This window comes from Chroicocephalus ridibundus, chromosome 2, assembly GCF_963924245.1.
Source record: "Chroicocephalus ridibundus chromosome 2, bChrRid1.1, whole genome shotgun sequence".
Taxonomy (NCBI): domain Eukaryota; kingdom Metazoa; phylum Chordata; class Aves; order Charadriiformes; family Laridae; genus Chroicocephalus; species Chroicocephalus ridibundus.
The window spans coordinates 153,059,954-153,075,966 of record NC_086285.1 but is presented as its reverse complement, the minus strand read 5'-3'; the positions used below and the strand labels follow the sequence as shown (position 1 = coordinate 153,075,966).

General features: G+C 39.9%; 1 protein-coding gene across 4 annotated transcripts in view; it reads left to right on the top strand.

Moving 5' to 3' along the window:
- The window catches only part of TRPS1 (transcriptional repressor GATA binding 1), a 218,411-nt gene that overhangs the window by 33,333 nt on the left and 169,065 nt on the right, over nt 1–16,013 (top strand). For 3 of the 4 annotated variants that reach the window (XM_063327433.1, XM_063327430.1, XM_063327431.1), the window contains exons 2-3: nt 6,582–6,740; nt 9,768–10,696. In XM_063327433.1, the coding sequence (XP_063183503.1) occupies nt 6,704–6,740; nt 9,768–10,696 (966 nt within the window). In that variant the 5' untranslated portion in view covers nt 6,582–6,703. Of the gene's footprint in view, nt 1–6,581; nt 6,741–9,767; nt 10,697–16,013 lie in introns of those variants that run through there. The other variant, XM_063327432.1, reaches the window with a different exon arrangement.

Here is a 16,013-nt window from a genome sequence, read left to right as displayed (position 1 = left end):
CTCACAGCATGTGGGGGGAAGAGTTAGAATAGGGAAATATAATAGTTTTGTAAACTTTACGTGAATATAGGTACATCATATATAGACTCAAGATTCAATTTGCTGATCAAAGCATCCAAATAACTTTGGATTTAATAATGTCAGCAATGAATGCTAATATATGGAAATTGAAAAGCATGGAGCAACAATAGCTAGCCACGCTTCCCAGTATTACCCTGCAGCATGTAGATTTACATTTTTTTGTTTTGTTTTGAAATCACAGTTTGGAAAATGTGTGTTCTTTTTCCCTTCTCCCATACTTCTGAATGTGGGTTCTCCTGAGCAAGCTTAGACAAGATTCAAGCTAAACAATGGGGCAACATCAGAACCTTTGAAGGCTCAGTTTGGATAGGTACCCAAAGCCAAAGTCTGCTTTGATGTACGTGGGCTCAACTCCTGTTGCCCTTGGTTGCCCTCTATTACCTATGTTACTTGTGTCTGGAAACCCTTGCCAATTTTTTTCTAAAAGGGAAAAAAAAAAAGGAGGACATTTTTGCAAACTCATGTTCATCTTGATTCTAGTCTGGCTGGAAAAGTACTACAATAATTCCCTCTCCGGTGATGATTTAATATTGCTGTTTCAGGTCCAGGCTGTAGACTTCTGCCTCCTTCCCCCTTCTTCTAATGTTTTTTCTTTGCCTCTACTGGGAAACAAAATTATTTGAACTTTTCTGGAGTGCTAGCCAAAACCATCCTCTTTCTCCCTTCCATCTGCTCCCATTCACCTGAATAATTTTTGGTTCCATTTGACTGGAGTTGTGGGCAAGGGAACTTTGATGCTTTTTCTGTCATATCGCAGGCCTCCCTTGGCGGAAAGGAACAGCACACCTTGCTTCTCTCAAAGTCAGTGGGGGTTTTGCCATTAGCTTCAAGGGAAATAGGATCAGTCCATTGTATTCTTCGTGCAAAAGAACAAATGAGTCACGTCTTGCATCCATACCTGATTGCTCTTGCCTAGGAGACAGGAGGTCACCTTCATTCCTCACTCTTCATCTCAGGGTAGCACTGCGCTTGCCTCTGCCAATACACTCAACTCAGATTTAGTTCTGAGTCATTTGCAAACCCTAAATTCCCATTGTCTTCAAAGGACATTTGGATTACAAAGAACACTGAGTTTACTCAGGCTGAAAAGAAATTGAAACATATGAAATTGACACACCTACTAGAAGAGTTTGGGAAGGCAGAGGCTGTTTACCCTAAAGACAGAATGAATAGGGGGGATGTGATAGATGCACCCACAGCCTGGAGGATCTTCGATTCTTGCTAGTTCAAGATTGAGGGGAAACTCTACTCCATTGACAAGAAGCAAATTCAAAATGCTTAAAATCGTTGCTCTTTTTTCATTTGTAATTAGATTGTAAAGTTAAATCTATAAGATATCACAGATACCAGGATCATTGTAATGTTCAGATAGATATTGGACACTTTTATTGGAAGTGGGCATATCCAGACTTACTTAGCAACAAATTGTAGAACATGAGAGATAATTCAGGGCTATAAACCCTCTAACTCTTAAGAAAGTAAGCCACTGTCTAAGTGTTGAGGATTAGGAGCACTTTATTTTTCACAGACGTAGGTGATTCTGTATCTGTCCAAAGGCAGTTGAACCTTCTTTGAAGGATCTGGTATTGGCTGCTCTCCAAGGCAGAACACCAGACTAAACGGACCTCTGGTCTCATCTAATAGGGCATGTTCTACAGTCCTATAAAATGTAACGACAGCAAATTAATAGAATAACCAGAAGATTCAGTGAGGATGGCAGGGCTCTCATAGGAGGTGTCAGTCCTGGCAGAAGTCAGTTGTTTTATTGCAGTAAGCAAATCAGGCTGGATTCTCTCTGCGGTGCAATAACAACAGATTGGGGAGCATGCAAAGCAGCATCAATACATAAAAATTAAAACACTTTTAATACACAAAGCTGAGTTTAGATAAATGCGGAACAGAGAAGCAAAGGCACAATATTCTCTGAAAGTGTGGCCTTTTTATACTGTTTTGGAGACTAATTTACATACAAATAAAATGTCAGCTTATCCCATAACTGTCATGATAAATTGGAGCATTTAGACTTTTGCACGAGGTGCTCTTTCTGTGCCTTATTAAATTACAGGATCTTGGCCTTTTGCCAAGTGCCAGGGTGACGCGCTCTCTCCTGAAATACCTACAGGAGAGGGATATGGGCCTGGACATCAAGAGAAACCAGGTTCAGTCACTAGCCAAGAGCCCTGCCTGCATGTCACCTTGAACACCTTGATTTTTGCATCTCTTTGCAGATAATTTTATTTATCTGTAAAATGTCAGTGATGCTCATTTTCCTGTTTCACAAGCTTTGTTGAGTTTTAACAGGTTGCCGTGTTTACAGAGTATTTTTAGATGCTTGGTTGGAAGCTGGGGCAAAGCCTTTGCCTTCTTGGGCTCCCCTCATCCTGGTCTGGTGGGAGCAAGCTCTCTGCAGCAGGCTAGTGAGAAATGCAGAGGAGCAAACTGCCATGCTCAGGCACCCTTAAATAAAAGTAGTTTTATAATTCTTTATTTTTTAGTTGCAAGATACCATAACATTTTACCCCATGTCACCTCTTTAGACAAATCACCTTTTGACTTCAGTTTCTCCTGAAAGTGTCTGCATGATTACCCCAGTAGTGAGCTTAAAATGAAATAAGTGCCTGGAAGTATGCTTAAATGATCTATTTTGAAATACCACTCCTGAAATCTCTGAAATGACCAAGCATCTGTTTTATACCCATAGAAAAGGTTAGATTTATTCCAGTGGCTAGATGACTACTAATATGTGCTGTGCTCTGAAGCATATGGTAATAGAAAAGATCGTTTTGAATTAATTTGATGTGAATTAATAAGAGACTTATTTGATGAGAGTTGTTTGAAGGTGATGACACTTTGTAGCTGAACAAGATTTAAGATGTCCAAAGGTGCACCTTTTGAGATTTGAGGATGATCAGTGTTGGGAAAGTAAATGTAAATGGGAAGGAGCAAGCTTGAACAGACCGCAGCTTTTTTTCACTTGTCTCTTTGTTGTAAACTTTGTGGAAAAAAAATTGCAAAACGCTCTTGGCAAATTGGTGATCGGGGACCAAACTGAAGAGTCTGAAAATGCAGAAAAGGAAGAGAGGAGGTGAAAACCAACTGTGTTTTGCTAGAATACTGCTCTACTGGTATGACATATAAGGCATTATTTTCTCCTTGCATTTTCTAGATTGATGAAGCTATCATGTCAGTGGAGCAAAAGAGCATAGAATATCAAACAGATGCATTTTGACCAAATACAATGTCTGATCCTGCTAAATTTTACTGATATGAGGAGGCATGTTCTACTCTAAGCAATCTCAGGTAGGAAAGATCGGCCACGCAGTTTTAGGGCTTGTAGGGATAGTCCTTTGGAATTAGTTTGTCGCATGCTTAGAGCTGTGGTGTCCCCTGTCTTGTGTGGTGTATTTGAAGACACTGGTGCTAAAGTGGGAGGAGGTGGTCTTGTTGAAGAGGGAGTTGCTTCTCATTAACCTTATTCTGCCATCCCATGGTTTAGGGCCTGATTCTTGAGTTCCTTACACAAAACGAGTTGTTCTTCCCTTTCCTTCTCAGCAGGGAAAAGTTAGGACCATGTCTTGGTTGTTTTCAGGCAGGCTTGCTCTGAGAACCGCAAGCAAAGCTGGGAGAGAAGCATCGTGTGTGGCTGCCTTTAGCTCTGTGTCCTGTCCAGAGGCGGTGGGGATGTGAAGCTGTACACATCTCTCTGACATTTTACCGTTCAAGTATCCACGAGGGAAGGGGGAAAGACGGGAGCTTTAGCCAGTCCTGAACCACAGTGTCTTGAGTCTGGGGGTAGTTTGCATCTAATGAAATCTAATTTTCAGTGAAGGCAGGAATTTCACCTGGAGTTTCCAGTGTATTCACGGATTTTTTATTTTTTTTTTGAAAATGCTTAAATTAGAAAACATACAGGTCTTTGAACTGTGGGCTGTCCTGATTAGCTTGTTAACTTTCTGGTTGTGCTCAGCGCAGGTCCGGGCCAGCCCGGCGGGACGGGCTGCGGCGGAGGGCTGGGTGCCGGGTGGCTCCCTAGGGATGGAGCCTGTCGCTGAGACGGTTTCCCAGAAATTCACTCTCTAAGACAGGAGATTTCTGGCTTCAGAGCTCGTGTGCCTTACAGCTGCTCGGCTGTTAGATGGAAAGTGGGGAGGAGGCTCCAGATTGCTTAGGACTTGATGTGCTTGATAGAAGCCGACACTTTGAACACTTAAGGGTTTTTTATATAAGGCACAGCAGACAGTCTTTGTAGCCTATTTATGTATAATAAGATGGGTTTTGTTTTGCGCCTTGGGTTTTCTTTTTTTTTTTTTTGCTCTGAAAGAAAAAGGGAAAAAAAAAAAAAGGAGAGAGAAATTAAAACCACAGCAGTATTTTCCCATGCGGCTGTAGTGAGTATCCTGCGATCTCACATGATCGGCTGTCCTAGTGGGGTGGAGTGTGGGAAGGTGTCAAAATATGTCTCTCAATTTTATTTTTTTTTTTTCTTAAAAGGGAAAGCCAGATGAGTGCCAAAAGCCTTGTTCTCTTCTCTAGCCCTGCAGTAACAAACTACATGAGTGTATGTTATTAAGATGATAAGATTAAATTTCTTGCTACTAACGTGCTATCACAACAGCAAAGGGGGAAAAAAAGATCTTGAAAAAATTATGAAAATTAGTCTGACGGTCTCCTTTTAATAATAAGATCACTCCCAACCCCAACAGACAGTGTAGGCTGGAATTCCACAGGGCTTTTTTGTGGTCCTAATGATTTTAATAATACTTTGTGCTATGTAGCACCTTTCATTAGAGGATCACAAAGTGCTTTACAGTCACTAATTAATTAAGCCTCACAACACTCCTATGAGATAGGTAAGTATTAGACATATATTAAGCTGAGACACTGAGAGTTAATGATTTTTTGCTGCATTATTCTGGCAAAATGATTGATGTTTAAGCGCCGTATGTGCGCTATATGTCTGTGTGTGGGTGTGTAATATATATGAGTGTAAAAGTATTAATTTTACTATCCCTTAACAAAGAGGTCCTACTTGAGCCTGTTGAATATAAATGCGTATTTTCATTTAACTTTTTGTTGCTGCAGCATATTGACTGATAATATCACAGCCTTCATAGACCCTTGACTCAGTTTGCTCTTCGTGTGCTTATTCAAAGATTAGTCAGTGGCATCTCACAAAATTCAGACATCTTTCTAAATGTATTATTCTGTTTAAAAGAGCATATGACTAAGACTTGACCTAAACCTGCAGTGCAAGCACAAGGCAGCAACCATACTGTTGCAATAGGCTTTGATGACAAGTCATCAAGTTCAATAAAAGTAATGAGCAGCAACAATGACCCATTGCGGGAGCTGATGATCATCAGGTAATTAGCCATTATCTTCACCACGCATAAGAAACTATTGATTACCAGAATTTGCTTTTTCTTTTTATTTTTTAAAAGAGGTAGAGTAGTCACTATGGCAGTTCATTGTCCCCAGTTACAAACTGATTTTAGCAGAAGTTTCCACTTTTTGCTTTCAGAGATAAACTGATGCGAGTGATTGTTGAACAGAAAAGTCGGTATCTCGCAGATGCATGAATTGTGTACAGTAGCCTTGGCTGGTGTTGAGGGAAACTATATATAGCTATTAGTATTATTTCCACTTTAAAATAACTGAGGGTGATCATATCAGGTGAAAAAAAACCCACATGGTTTAAAGGTAATTTCAGCATAATGAAAATAAGACACTAAACCCTGGATTACGGGAGCCCAAAGACGAATTCTGCAGCCTGGACCTTATCCAGGGTTCCCTCAGCTCAAGAAGTCTCTTCATTCACATCAGGCTTAGTAATTCTTTTATTTTGGGAAGATCACTGTTTCCAGTGACAAAAAGGTAGTTCAGTCCCAACGGGTGTTCATGTTCATAACTTGCCTCTTCACTAATAGCCGACAAATGTTGCTTATTATTGTGATGGCATTTTTGAGATGTGGATAGTTGTCCACTTAAAGTAACACCCCAAAATTCGTGGGGACTCAAGTGGGACACGAGGCAGCCAGCAGATGATAACATTCAGTTGCTGACGGCAGAGCCTGGATGTGAACCAGTTATTTGTATTCCTTTATCCATCCCACTAGGCCAGTCCCATTACGATGCACAATATCTGTTAATATATCTGATATTTCAGGCCGCTTTTATTTTTTACAGCATATATCCACCTCATTTTCAACACTTACTTTAAACTTTTTTTTTGTGAACATCACCGCTGAGATAATTTTTGTCTCTCTTTCTGTATGTGTGTTTGTGTGCGTGAGTGTGCAAGAGCATGTGTCTTTCTAAGGAGAAGGCAGCAATGGGATTTCTCATGCTCGATGGAGGTAGAGAACAGCAGCCACTTCTTGTATAGTTCTCGCTAATATATGCATGTGAATGTACAATAGGCATGAAAATGTTTTTAAGTAAAAACCATATTTTGAATGCATAATTTAGGAAGGAAAATCTTTTTTTGTTTTGTTTTGCAGATATACAGATCAGCTCTCAAAATGTCTTCTGTGTCTTCCGTGCATCTTCTAAGACAATTGCATTAGCCCGCCTGCTAGTTGACTAATAGAATTAATAATTGTAAAAAGCACTCTAAAGCCACATGCCTTATGAAGTCAATGCTGGGTATGATTTTACAAGTATGTGATCCATTTTTTCAAGTGAAATTGTTAACTGAAAACGTTCTTGGCACACAATAAAATATTGTGCAATCTGTTATTTGTCTTAGAGATAATAATTTCAGAGTGGCTATATTCTTTCTATATCTAACTTATGACTTGCTAGGGGATGGTTTCTTCGATTTAGGAGTATTGCAAATGTAGTTTTATTTACATAATATGTCTCTGAAAAATGATAGTGGTGGAATTTTAGTGACAAAAAAAAAATACTGTGTCTTTTCTTACCGTCCCCTGGAGTGGATATCAAGCAAATATATGACAGATGATTTTTCAAAAGCTAAAAGAAAAAAGAGGGTAAAATACTTTTAAATTCAACTTAAGAAAGTTTTTATATTTAAATCAATGTTATCTTCTTTCCTTTTTTTCTCCAAGCATAGAATACTGCATAAAAAGCTCCATTAGGCAGATAGGGGGTTTCCCCCCTCTCCCCTCTATTAACAGGCAGGCTCACAGATATGTCAGGAAAATTTGAACCTCAGTATCTAGATCTGGAGTACTGTCTAGTTAGCCTGTATCCAGTCCAAGTTTCCTTTTCTTTGCTTTACAGGGATTTTTTTTTTCTCTCCTTTTCTCTGACTTTCTTCTGTCAGTTGCCATGAAGATAGCAAAATCTCTAAACTTGCCTTATCTGCCAAAAATATCTGTAACAAAAACATTTTAAAACATTGCATTTAGTCTTGTTTAATTTTGACTGAGGTAACAGTCATGATGTTTACTTTCTCGATTTCTGATTTTTCTTCACTGCGTAGTCAGGACTCCTTTCTCTGACCTCTAACTGCCATGAATTGCATTTAAACAGAAGTTATTTTAAAATTCGTTTGGGATGTGTAACCAGGAGAAAAATACAGACTTAGATGAACACCTACCAGGGATGCTCGCAAATATTTTTAGTGTGTGTTAACCAAGAGCATTCATGAAGTCCCACAGAGAAGCAGTAATGCTTCGCCAGGCTAAGGGCTATCTTTATACCTTGAATTATATATGTGCGCATGTTGTTTTAGTAGGCTGAGTCTGTATTTTAATAGTTCTCTTACCACAACAGGAAATCTTCTTTTCTCTTAGTTCTGAGTGACTTCATGGTTCAGAAGTTATCAGGGAAAAAAACCCAAACAAAACAACAGTAGAATTCAGTGCATACATATCCTGGTAGGTGTGGTTGACATTAAAGAGAAGACACTTGGTTCCCAAGCGCGTGTGTCTTCTACAGTAAGGAATCACAGTAGGCATTTAAGAAACCTATTAAGACCACACGGAGTGTCAAAATTTGTGTAACACGAGCTGGCATCCTGTGTGAAAGCCGTCTTACTGTAGCCCATGCTGCTTGTGGATCAGCTCAACCACAAAGACAACAGAGCCAGCCCAAGACACAAGTTGAACACTTCCCCTAAGAAGTTGTCTGTTTTTATCAACATAGCATACAGTGCCCTTTCATGTGGAGCAGATGTAAATAAGAGGATGTACAGACGCCTGTTCTTTTATTTTTAACCTCTGTCCCCAGCCGTACTTCTCAAAGTACTGTTTTGAGAAGGTCATCCGTGGCTTTTAAAGGTCTGGATGCAGCACCATTTGGAGTGTATCAGTGCTGCTCCCAGAATCGCCAGGTGGTCCTCCCTTTGCAGAGCAATATATATCTCCAGTGCCTCCGTAGGCCGTGGCTGGCCTGGGAATGGGGGCTCAGGGTTGAGTCTGGAGCTCGCATCTCGTGTGTGGTACTGCCGGCTGCTGCCACCAGACCACACGCGATTTGGCAAAAAGAAACATTCATCATTGTATACAGCGTTGGCAAAGATAAGAGCATAGAAAAAAGTTGTAGCACATCTGTCTTCTGCCCATAGCTAGCATGTGAACACAAATGGATCAAACCAGCTGGTGATGAATATCAAATCCAGAACCACGCAGTGGAGAGTGCAGGGAAGTTTCATATGTAGATTTTTTTTCCTAAGTAGGCTGGGGAAGGTGAAGATACGTAGCGGATGAAGAATTTGGCTTACTACCTGCATGGTCTGATTATTTGTTCTTCCATAATCTCCCTAGTTCAGCCGGCAGCTAGCTAACTCACCGGTGCCAGACTCCTCCTTTCTCTCTGGTCCTTATTGCTGTCTTGTCTCAGCTTTCTTAACGGGATCCTGAAAGTGTACTTGCAGATTTAGCAATAGTGGCTACGTCTGCAAGGAGGACTGAGCAGAGGAAGGTTCGGCTGTTGAGATCCATGTGGATTCCAGGTGTTTTCAGGGTAGATCCCAACTCAGCCACACAGCAATGTCAAATGGCTGGATCCCGGCCTGTAAAATTTTATTGACAGTGGTTTTCATAATAAAGTTAGTTTCTCTTTGTTTGGCAAATAGAACTAATTACATGAATAATGGACTGTGGGGCCAGACTCTAGAATATCCATATAATCCTGTTTGAAGTTTATGGGCAGTAGGAAGGGGAGCTTTTGCTATAGAGAAACTGATACCTGCCTAGGAAAAATACTTGCTCTAAAACCTCAAAGTTACTTACTTTTCTGAATCTCTTTCCTTCCTAATAACTTATTTAAGTGCTCCTGATTATGTCTTTTAGGTGTATTTTTGCAAAGCTACATATATGTAGTTGTACAGTGCATGAACGTTAGACTGCAAAAGTTTATTTTGCCCCTTATTTTTAAGAATTATTTTAAAGGAAGCACTAATTTAAAATTATTTCTGCCAGACCTTTATCTTCCAAAAAGACAGTGAAACTTCTAATTCACTCACTCTGATGGCAGTGTTTTTGTAGGCTTTTAGTTAAGTTCAGTCTCAGTGTGATCATTTTTTAAAATGTAAAATTCCAGTTTACTGCATAGTCTAAAAACCTGTTTGACAAAAGTTTTCTGAAAAGTTGATGTATTCATATAGTTCAGAATGCTTTAAAAAGTGCCAGGTTTATAATCTGTTATATATCTTGAATAATTCTATAGGGTTTTTTTGCCTTTTTTTTTTCCCCTTTTTTTTTCTTTTTCTGTGGTAGATATGGTCCGGAAAAAGAACCCCCCTCTAAGAAACGTTGCTAGTGAAGGTGAGGTACAGACCCTTGAGTCTACAGGTACTGAAAGTGAAGAGTCTGGAAGGAAAAAAGAATTTTCCGCAGAGCAGATGCAAGAAAACACTGACCAGGGTGATGCGGCAGAGTTAAATAACAAGGAGGAGCTTTGCACGCATGTCCAAGAGCCATCTTCCAGCATTAAAAAGGACTTGAAAAGCTCAGTGCTGAGTGAAAAGGCTGGCTTCAATTATGAAAGCCACAATAAGGGAGGAAATGTTCCATCCTTCCCTCATGATGAGGTGACAGACAGAAATATGCTGGCTTTCTCATCTCCAGCTGTTGGGGGAATCTGTGAGCCCTTGAAGTCTCCTCAAAAATCAGATGCAGATGACACCCAAGATGTGGTCTGTACCCCGTCAGGAGATGCAGCGGAGACAAATGAGGAGCATCAGATGTCGCCAAAAGCTTCAGATGAAACAGTGCAAGTGCAAAGTGGTCAAACTGATGGCCAAGGCTCAAGCCCGGTCCCCATGGCCTCAAAAAACCCACAAGTGCCTTCAGATGGGGGTTTAAGGCTGAACAAATCTAAAGCAGATTTGTTGGTAAATGATAACCCAGATACGGCGCCTCTGTCTCCAGAGCTTCAGGACTTCAAATGCAACATCTGTGGATACGGTTACTATGGGAACGACCCCACAGATCTCATCAAACACTTCCGCAAGTACCACCTAGGACTGCACAACCGCACCAGGCAGGATGCTGAGCTCGACACTAAAATTTTGGCTCTCCACAACATGGTGCAATTCAGCCACTCCAAAGACTTCCAGAAAGTCAACCGCACTGTGCTTTCAGGAGTGCTGCAGGACATCAATTCCCAGAGGCCTGTCTTATTAAATGGGACTTACGATGTGCAGGTTTGTATTTTCCCAGCCTCCCCGCTTCTGCTAACTGCCTTCTCAACTGCAAAGTCGGTTGTTCACAAAGCCTCTGCTGCCTACGCAATTGAAGTATTTCATATAACCTGCTTAAGCCTAAAGAACCGTTTTGGTCTATTTTAGCCGGCCTTTCTGCAGGTCTGCTGAGCGTCTTGTACAGTAGAGGAGTACTTGGCTTTTTGACCAGTGATATTTCTGTGTACGATTTAGTCGTTGTGGTAATCAACAGCAAAAGATCTTATTCAGCAAACAGGCAAATTGCTGATTTGGTAATCATATCTGAAGGATTCGCTGTCACGGAAAGAAAAGAGCAAATAATAGTGAAAAATAACAGCCAGCCAGACAAAAGACAGCAGCTGGAAATTAAAAATGTAATCCTAAATTATCAGCTGCCGGGAGTCAAGATTTGGCTTATTGATTCTTTATTAAGATAAAATAAATGGCAAGTCTTGGCAACTCTAAAGTTGTCTGGTGCCAGAAAAACAGGATACACAATGGGTATTTAAAACATTTCAAAAAGTAACAGTAATCCACGCCGTCCTTCACATTAGTGCGCATGCAAGGAAAGGACTATTGCCTCAGTCGTTTGCTCATCTAGTTGGAGCAGGGAAAAAACTACAGATACTGCTGTAAAAAATAAATTTTAAAAAAAAAAGATCATGTTTTTACCATGAAAGCGTGGACTGAAAAGGTTTTTCATGGAGCCTCTGCTCCATGAGTAGTATCATGAGGAGTATCAGCTAATATTTAATTAGTTAAAAAAAAATGGTGCAGCTTAAAAAAAAAAAAATCCTCTTGTGAGCGAGCTGAGAGATGCGGTAGGATACCTCAGTATTCTATGATATAAAAATTCAGATTTTAAGAAAAAAAAAAAGTACCAAAGTTTGCATACAAAATGAGTTCAAATGGCCAGCCAATTTCAAGTTTGAATAGGACATGATGTCCCACCTGGTATTAATCACCAGACAAAACTCAGGCTATGTTAAAATAAAGAGGTAGAAGGTGGAAAATATTTAATAATGCCTGCACAGACTTCAGGTATAGGAAAGAAATTTTGCAAAACAAGTTAAGATGGCTAACATCTAACTTCAAGTAAGAAGCTGGAACCGAAACACAAGTCAGGAACTTGAAGCTTTTAAAGTGATTTAAACTTTTCCTCTTTTTGCAGAAACTGTACCACTTCTTTGAGGAGCAGCAAATCAAACTAAGGTCGTTACTATGCATAAAAGCTGCAATCTTTGAACTGCTGTCTTATTAAAAGATCACTTCACTGTCTCGTGTCAGACACTCTCTCCTGTCAAACTGTGATTAGAAAGCAAATACGTGATTTAGTTAAAAGAGGTTAGAAGTGAATAATGTCAGAATGTGAAATGATGGTTTATAATTAGCACATAGTATGATGTTAATACCTGGATTTCCTGCTATAGTTTCAGTTTGCTGACTCCGGGGACAGCATCTTAGAGCAACTGATCCATGCTGTCAGGAAGACATTCAAACTGGAACAGCTCAGGCATACAGTATAGAGGAATTTGAGTTTCTAAACACACTTTCATTTCCTCCAAACAATTGTTTCGTTAGGTCCTTAGTTATTTATAGGAAAGTTTATGCTTGATTAGAATGAGCTGGACACTTTTCCTATGCAGTGTGTTCAGAAATAAAACAGATGTGTGAGCTATCTCAGTTTGAACTGATAGAAGTAGAAATAAAACAGCTGAACCTAGACTATACTTGTCTACTAAGCCCTGGCAGTAAGATACTGCAGGGGAGACAAAAAGCGGTAGGAAACAGCCCATAGATAATCTACTTAAGATCAGTCTTTTCTCAGACGAAAAACATTTTCCAAAATAGAACAGACAGCCTATACAATGTTGGCAATTTATTTTAAAGAAAAAAAAATTGGATCTGGAAACTTAATTTTTAAGAGTGCTAATTTTCCCTGCCCAATTTGGGAAGAGAAGATTAAATAAGCTTTTGTGCCAAATGCCATACTTCATCACTTGCACATGCACCAGATGTTGATCCAGAACATGTCAGAAGATAAGTAACTGATTAATACTTTTATGCTTTCTCCTCCCCCACTCCCGATACAGAGCAGCTTTGTGAGATTCATAAACACAGTAGAAGAACGTTTGAAAATCCCCTTTGCACCCACACATGTTTATATTGCTACTACGTCCATTTTGGAGGGGATTTTTCTCAGGCGTCTGAACGGCTGGCATGTCCTGCTGCATTGAGGGATCATATCGATTTGAGCTCGGGTTAAAATCGGTTCAGTCAAACTCTGGTGTAACATGGAGAGGGAACTGAACCTGAATAATTGGTTCATCTAAACAATATTATTTTGTATAGGTATTGGGCTAAAGGAAAATAATCCCTTTGTAATTAACTTGAAATAGTAGTGGACTGGGCTTAAGGTCTGATTTATTGATCCCCTTGCACTTAACAAACTGTTCTGTTGTGGCTGGGGTGGAAGTTATCGATGGATTTATGGTCTCAAGCCAGGGAGCTGGGCGCAGAAGCCAGAGGATGAAGATGACTGACTTTGATCTGGCTCACAGCGGTCAGTCGCAGACCATGGTATATGAAGATTTGTAGTCGTGAGGGATGCTATGGAGCCCTGTAATTTGCATTCATAACAAAAGCAAACAAAAAGCAATGGAAAAAAGTCTGAGTGCAGAAAAAAACAGTGTCTGCTATGCTATCTGCAGATAGGTAGGGACGTGGTCCCTTTGCCAAGGGCTGGGAAGAAAGAAATCAAATGCATTTTTGGACTTAGACTACAGAAGTGAAGTCTGTCCTAGAAAACTTAACCCCCTCCCCCAACAAAAACCCGCCACCCCCCCAACCCTAAACCCAGCTTTTAGTTGGGTTTTTTTTTATGACAGTCAGCAAAACAGTAGGGATACACATTTGGCTTCACATCCAGGTATGCAAATGTTGGGACTGTGTTCTGTAGTACCTAAGGAGGATTTGGCTGGGAACTGTGTAAGTAATCCAAGCTTTCTGGCCTTACCGCTGTGTAGATTTTTACTTGATTTGAATATTTAATCCAGCAAGATTCATTTGTCTTCTTTGAAAATGTGATTTTGTTTTGAAATCTCCTGTACTCTTTGTTCCCATTTTCTTCCTCAGACGTTTTTGGTTCATTGAATTATAATAAACTCCATAGGATTGGGTAAAATCACTGAGCTGTTTCTGGGAGATTAACTTTCTTGCCAGTATAGATTTCAGAAAACATTTGCTAGCGCATCTCTGAGTTCCCAGATAATGTGTTAATCAGCTTTATTGCTTTTATCAGAATAATATTTGAAGTGAGTTCAATGCATCGACTTTTGCTGATGCCCCTCATTACTTTTTCTTCACATTTAGTTAATTGATCAATATCTATAAGCAGTTTTGTCTTGCTGGATGTTTTAGCCTACGTATGTCTTTGTGGACTTGCCTAAAGCAGTAGACTTTAGACTGGATCTAAAGACTTCACTTAAAGTAAAATTCAGGTGACTTAACATCTATGATGCTGAAAACCATTGCTGTGCTACTCTATGATTAAGTCTGCTTCTGTGTTTGATCCAATGACGCTTTAATGTAAAGTATGGAAAGGTCTGGAGACTGGCAAGTAGGCAGGAGTCTTTTTCCTGTTCCCAAATTTTTTTATGTGTAGTGAGTGGGACAGCTTCAACAGAAAGACTGGAGAGTGCTGTCTTCCACATATCAGCTTATAGCTAAGGGGTAGGACATTGCCAAAAGAGGGAGAAGAAGTGGGCTTGGATCCCCTCTGACAGAGCAAGGAAAGGAGCTCACTTTTCCTGTTTCCTGAACAAGTGTTCAAGCCATTAGGCTATTGTATAAAAGGGAGCATGACCCCATTTCCTGATACATTTTAAAAGAAAACAGTGTCCCTCAAAGAAAGGACGCAAATGTCTGCATTCAGGTGAGGGTTTCAGATGGCATGTCCCAAGGGAGGAGGGTCTTCATGCAGCCGTGAATAAAGACATACTGCAGTGCTCAGCAGTTCTTACGGTTGACTCCAGGCAGCTTCACATTGTGTGTGCTACCTTTGAGGAGCTTCCTGCTCAGCACGGCCCTGGTTCTGGAACTTATTGTCACAGGCCTGCCTCCTCTTATGTTCAGCCATTAAAGAGATTCAGACTCCTGTCTAAAAGTACTGAAAAGTGATATTTTTTTTTTAATCCAGCCCTCTCATTTTGATTGTTTCATGGTTTTAGATACTAGAATGCCATGTAAAATAAGAAGACAAATTTCTGAAAAGCCATGGACTGATAAAAACCATCCAAAAGTTTCTTGATTTCATTTCAATGAGCCCAGGAAAAAAAAATAAATTACATTATCTAGCTATCCCACAGACTAATGAGAGATTGACGGCAGATTTTTTCTTTCATGGTTCTAGACATCCAATTTTGTAAGAGTTTTCCTATGCCACTCAGCCTAATCCTTTGTGATATATGACTACGGGTAACAACTTTTTCAGGATTTTCACAGCAACTGAGAGCCCTTCTGGATGTCCAGCTACCAGGCTGTTCTAGAAAGTGTTCTAGAAAGTGGCAGAAGTGCCTACGCATGCAGAGTGTGTAAAGCTCTTTCTTTGTCTCCTTTATAAATCAGTGGTGAGCTCCATGTGCCTACATAAACTTACATATGTGCGTTTTTTAGCATTCTGGATTTCAGTATATCAAATCTGGCAGCTTTTCTGTTCTCACTTTGGAAGTGTGTGACTAGTAATATAACTTATAATTAAAGTCTGGTCTAACTAGGATTCAGTTGAATGAGAACCAGTGGTTTTATTATTAGTAGTGTCTGCTTTTTATCCTCCGCTTTTATATTAGCAGTTTGATTGAATATGAAGTTGTGAAGGTAAGACTAGAAAAACTGCAGAGGGTCTGTGAAAAACTGTAGAGGGTCTGTAGGGGTACAGATGTAATCAGCATCCCCTCTCATGTTTAAGGTTTCCTCTACATTTTTGGTGGTTTTGGCAAAGGGATTCTTACAGATATGGTGAGAATCTAAACTGGAGGCATAGACAAGTGTAGCATTTATTATTGTATTAGTCACAAATCAAACCTTCTTAAAGTTCACCTTTGTCATCAAGTGGGCTTCCTATAAGGTGGCATGGATACATAACTAGTTGTTGTGAGTAGATGAAAACATGTATGGGAATGAATTTCATTTTCCTCACATGCTTAGACAAATGGATCCAAATTTTACATTGTTGGTCTTACTGACTTTAGCTCAGTTGTCCCAAAAACTGGAATTAGATCTAAATAAACTGACCCACTAT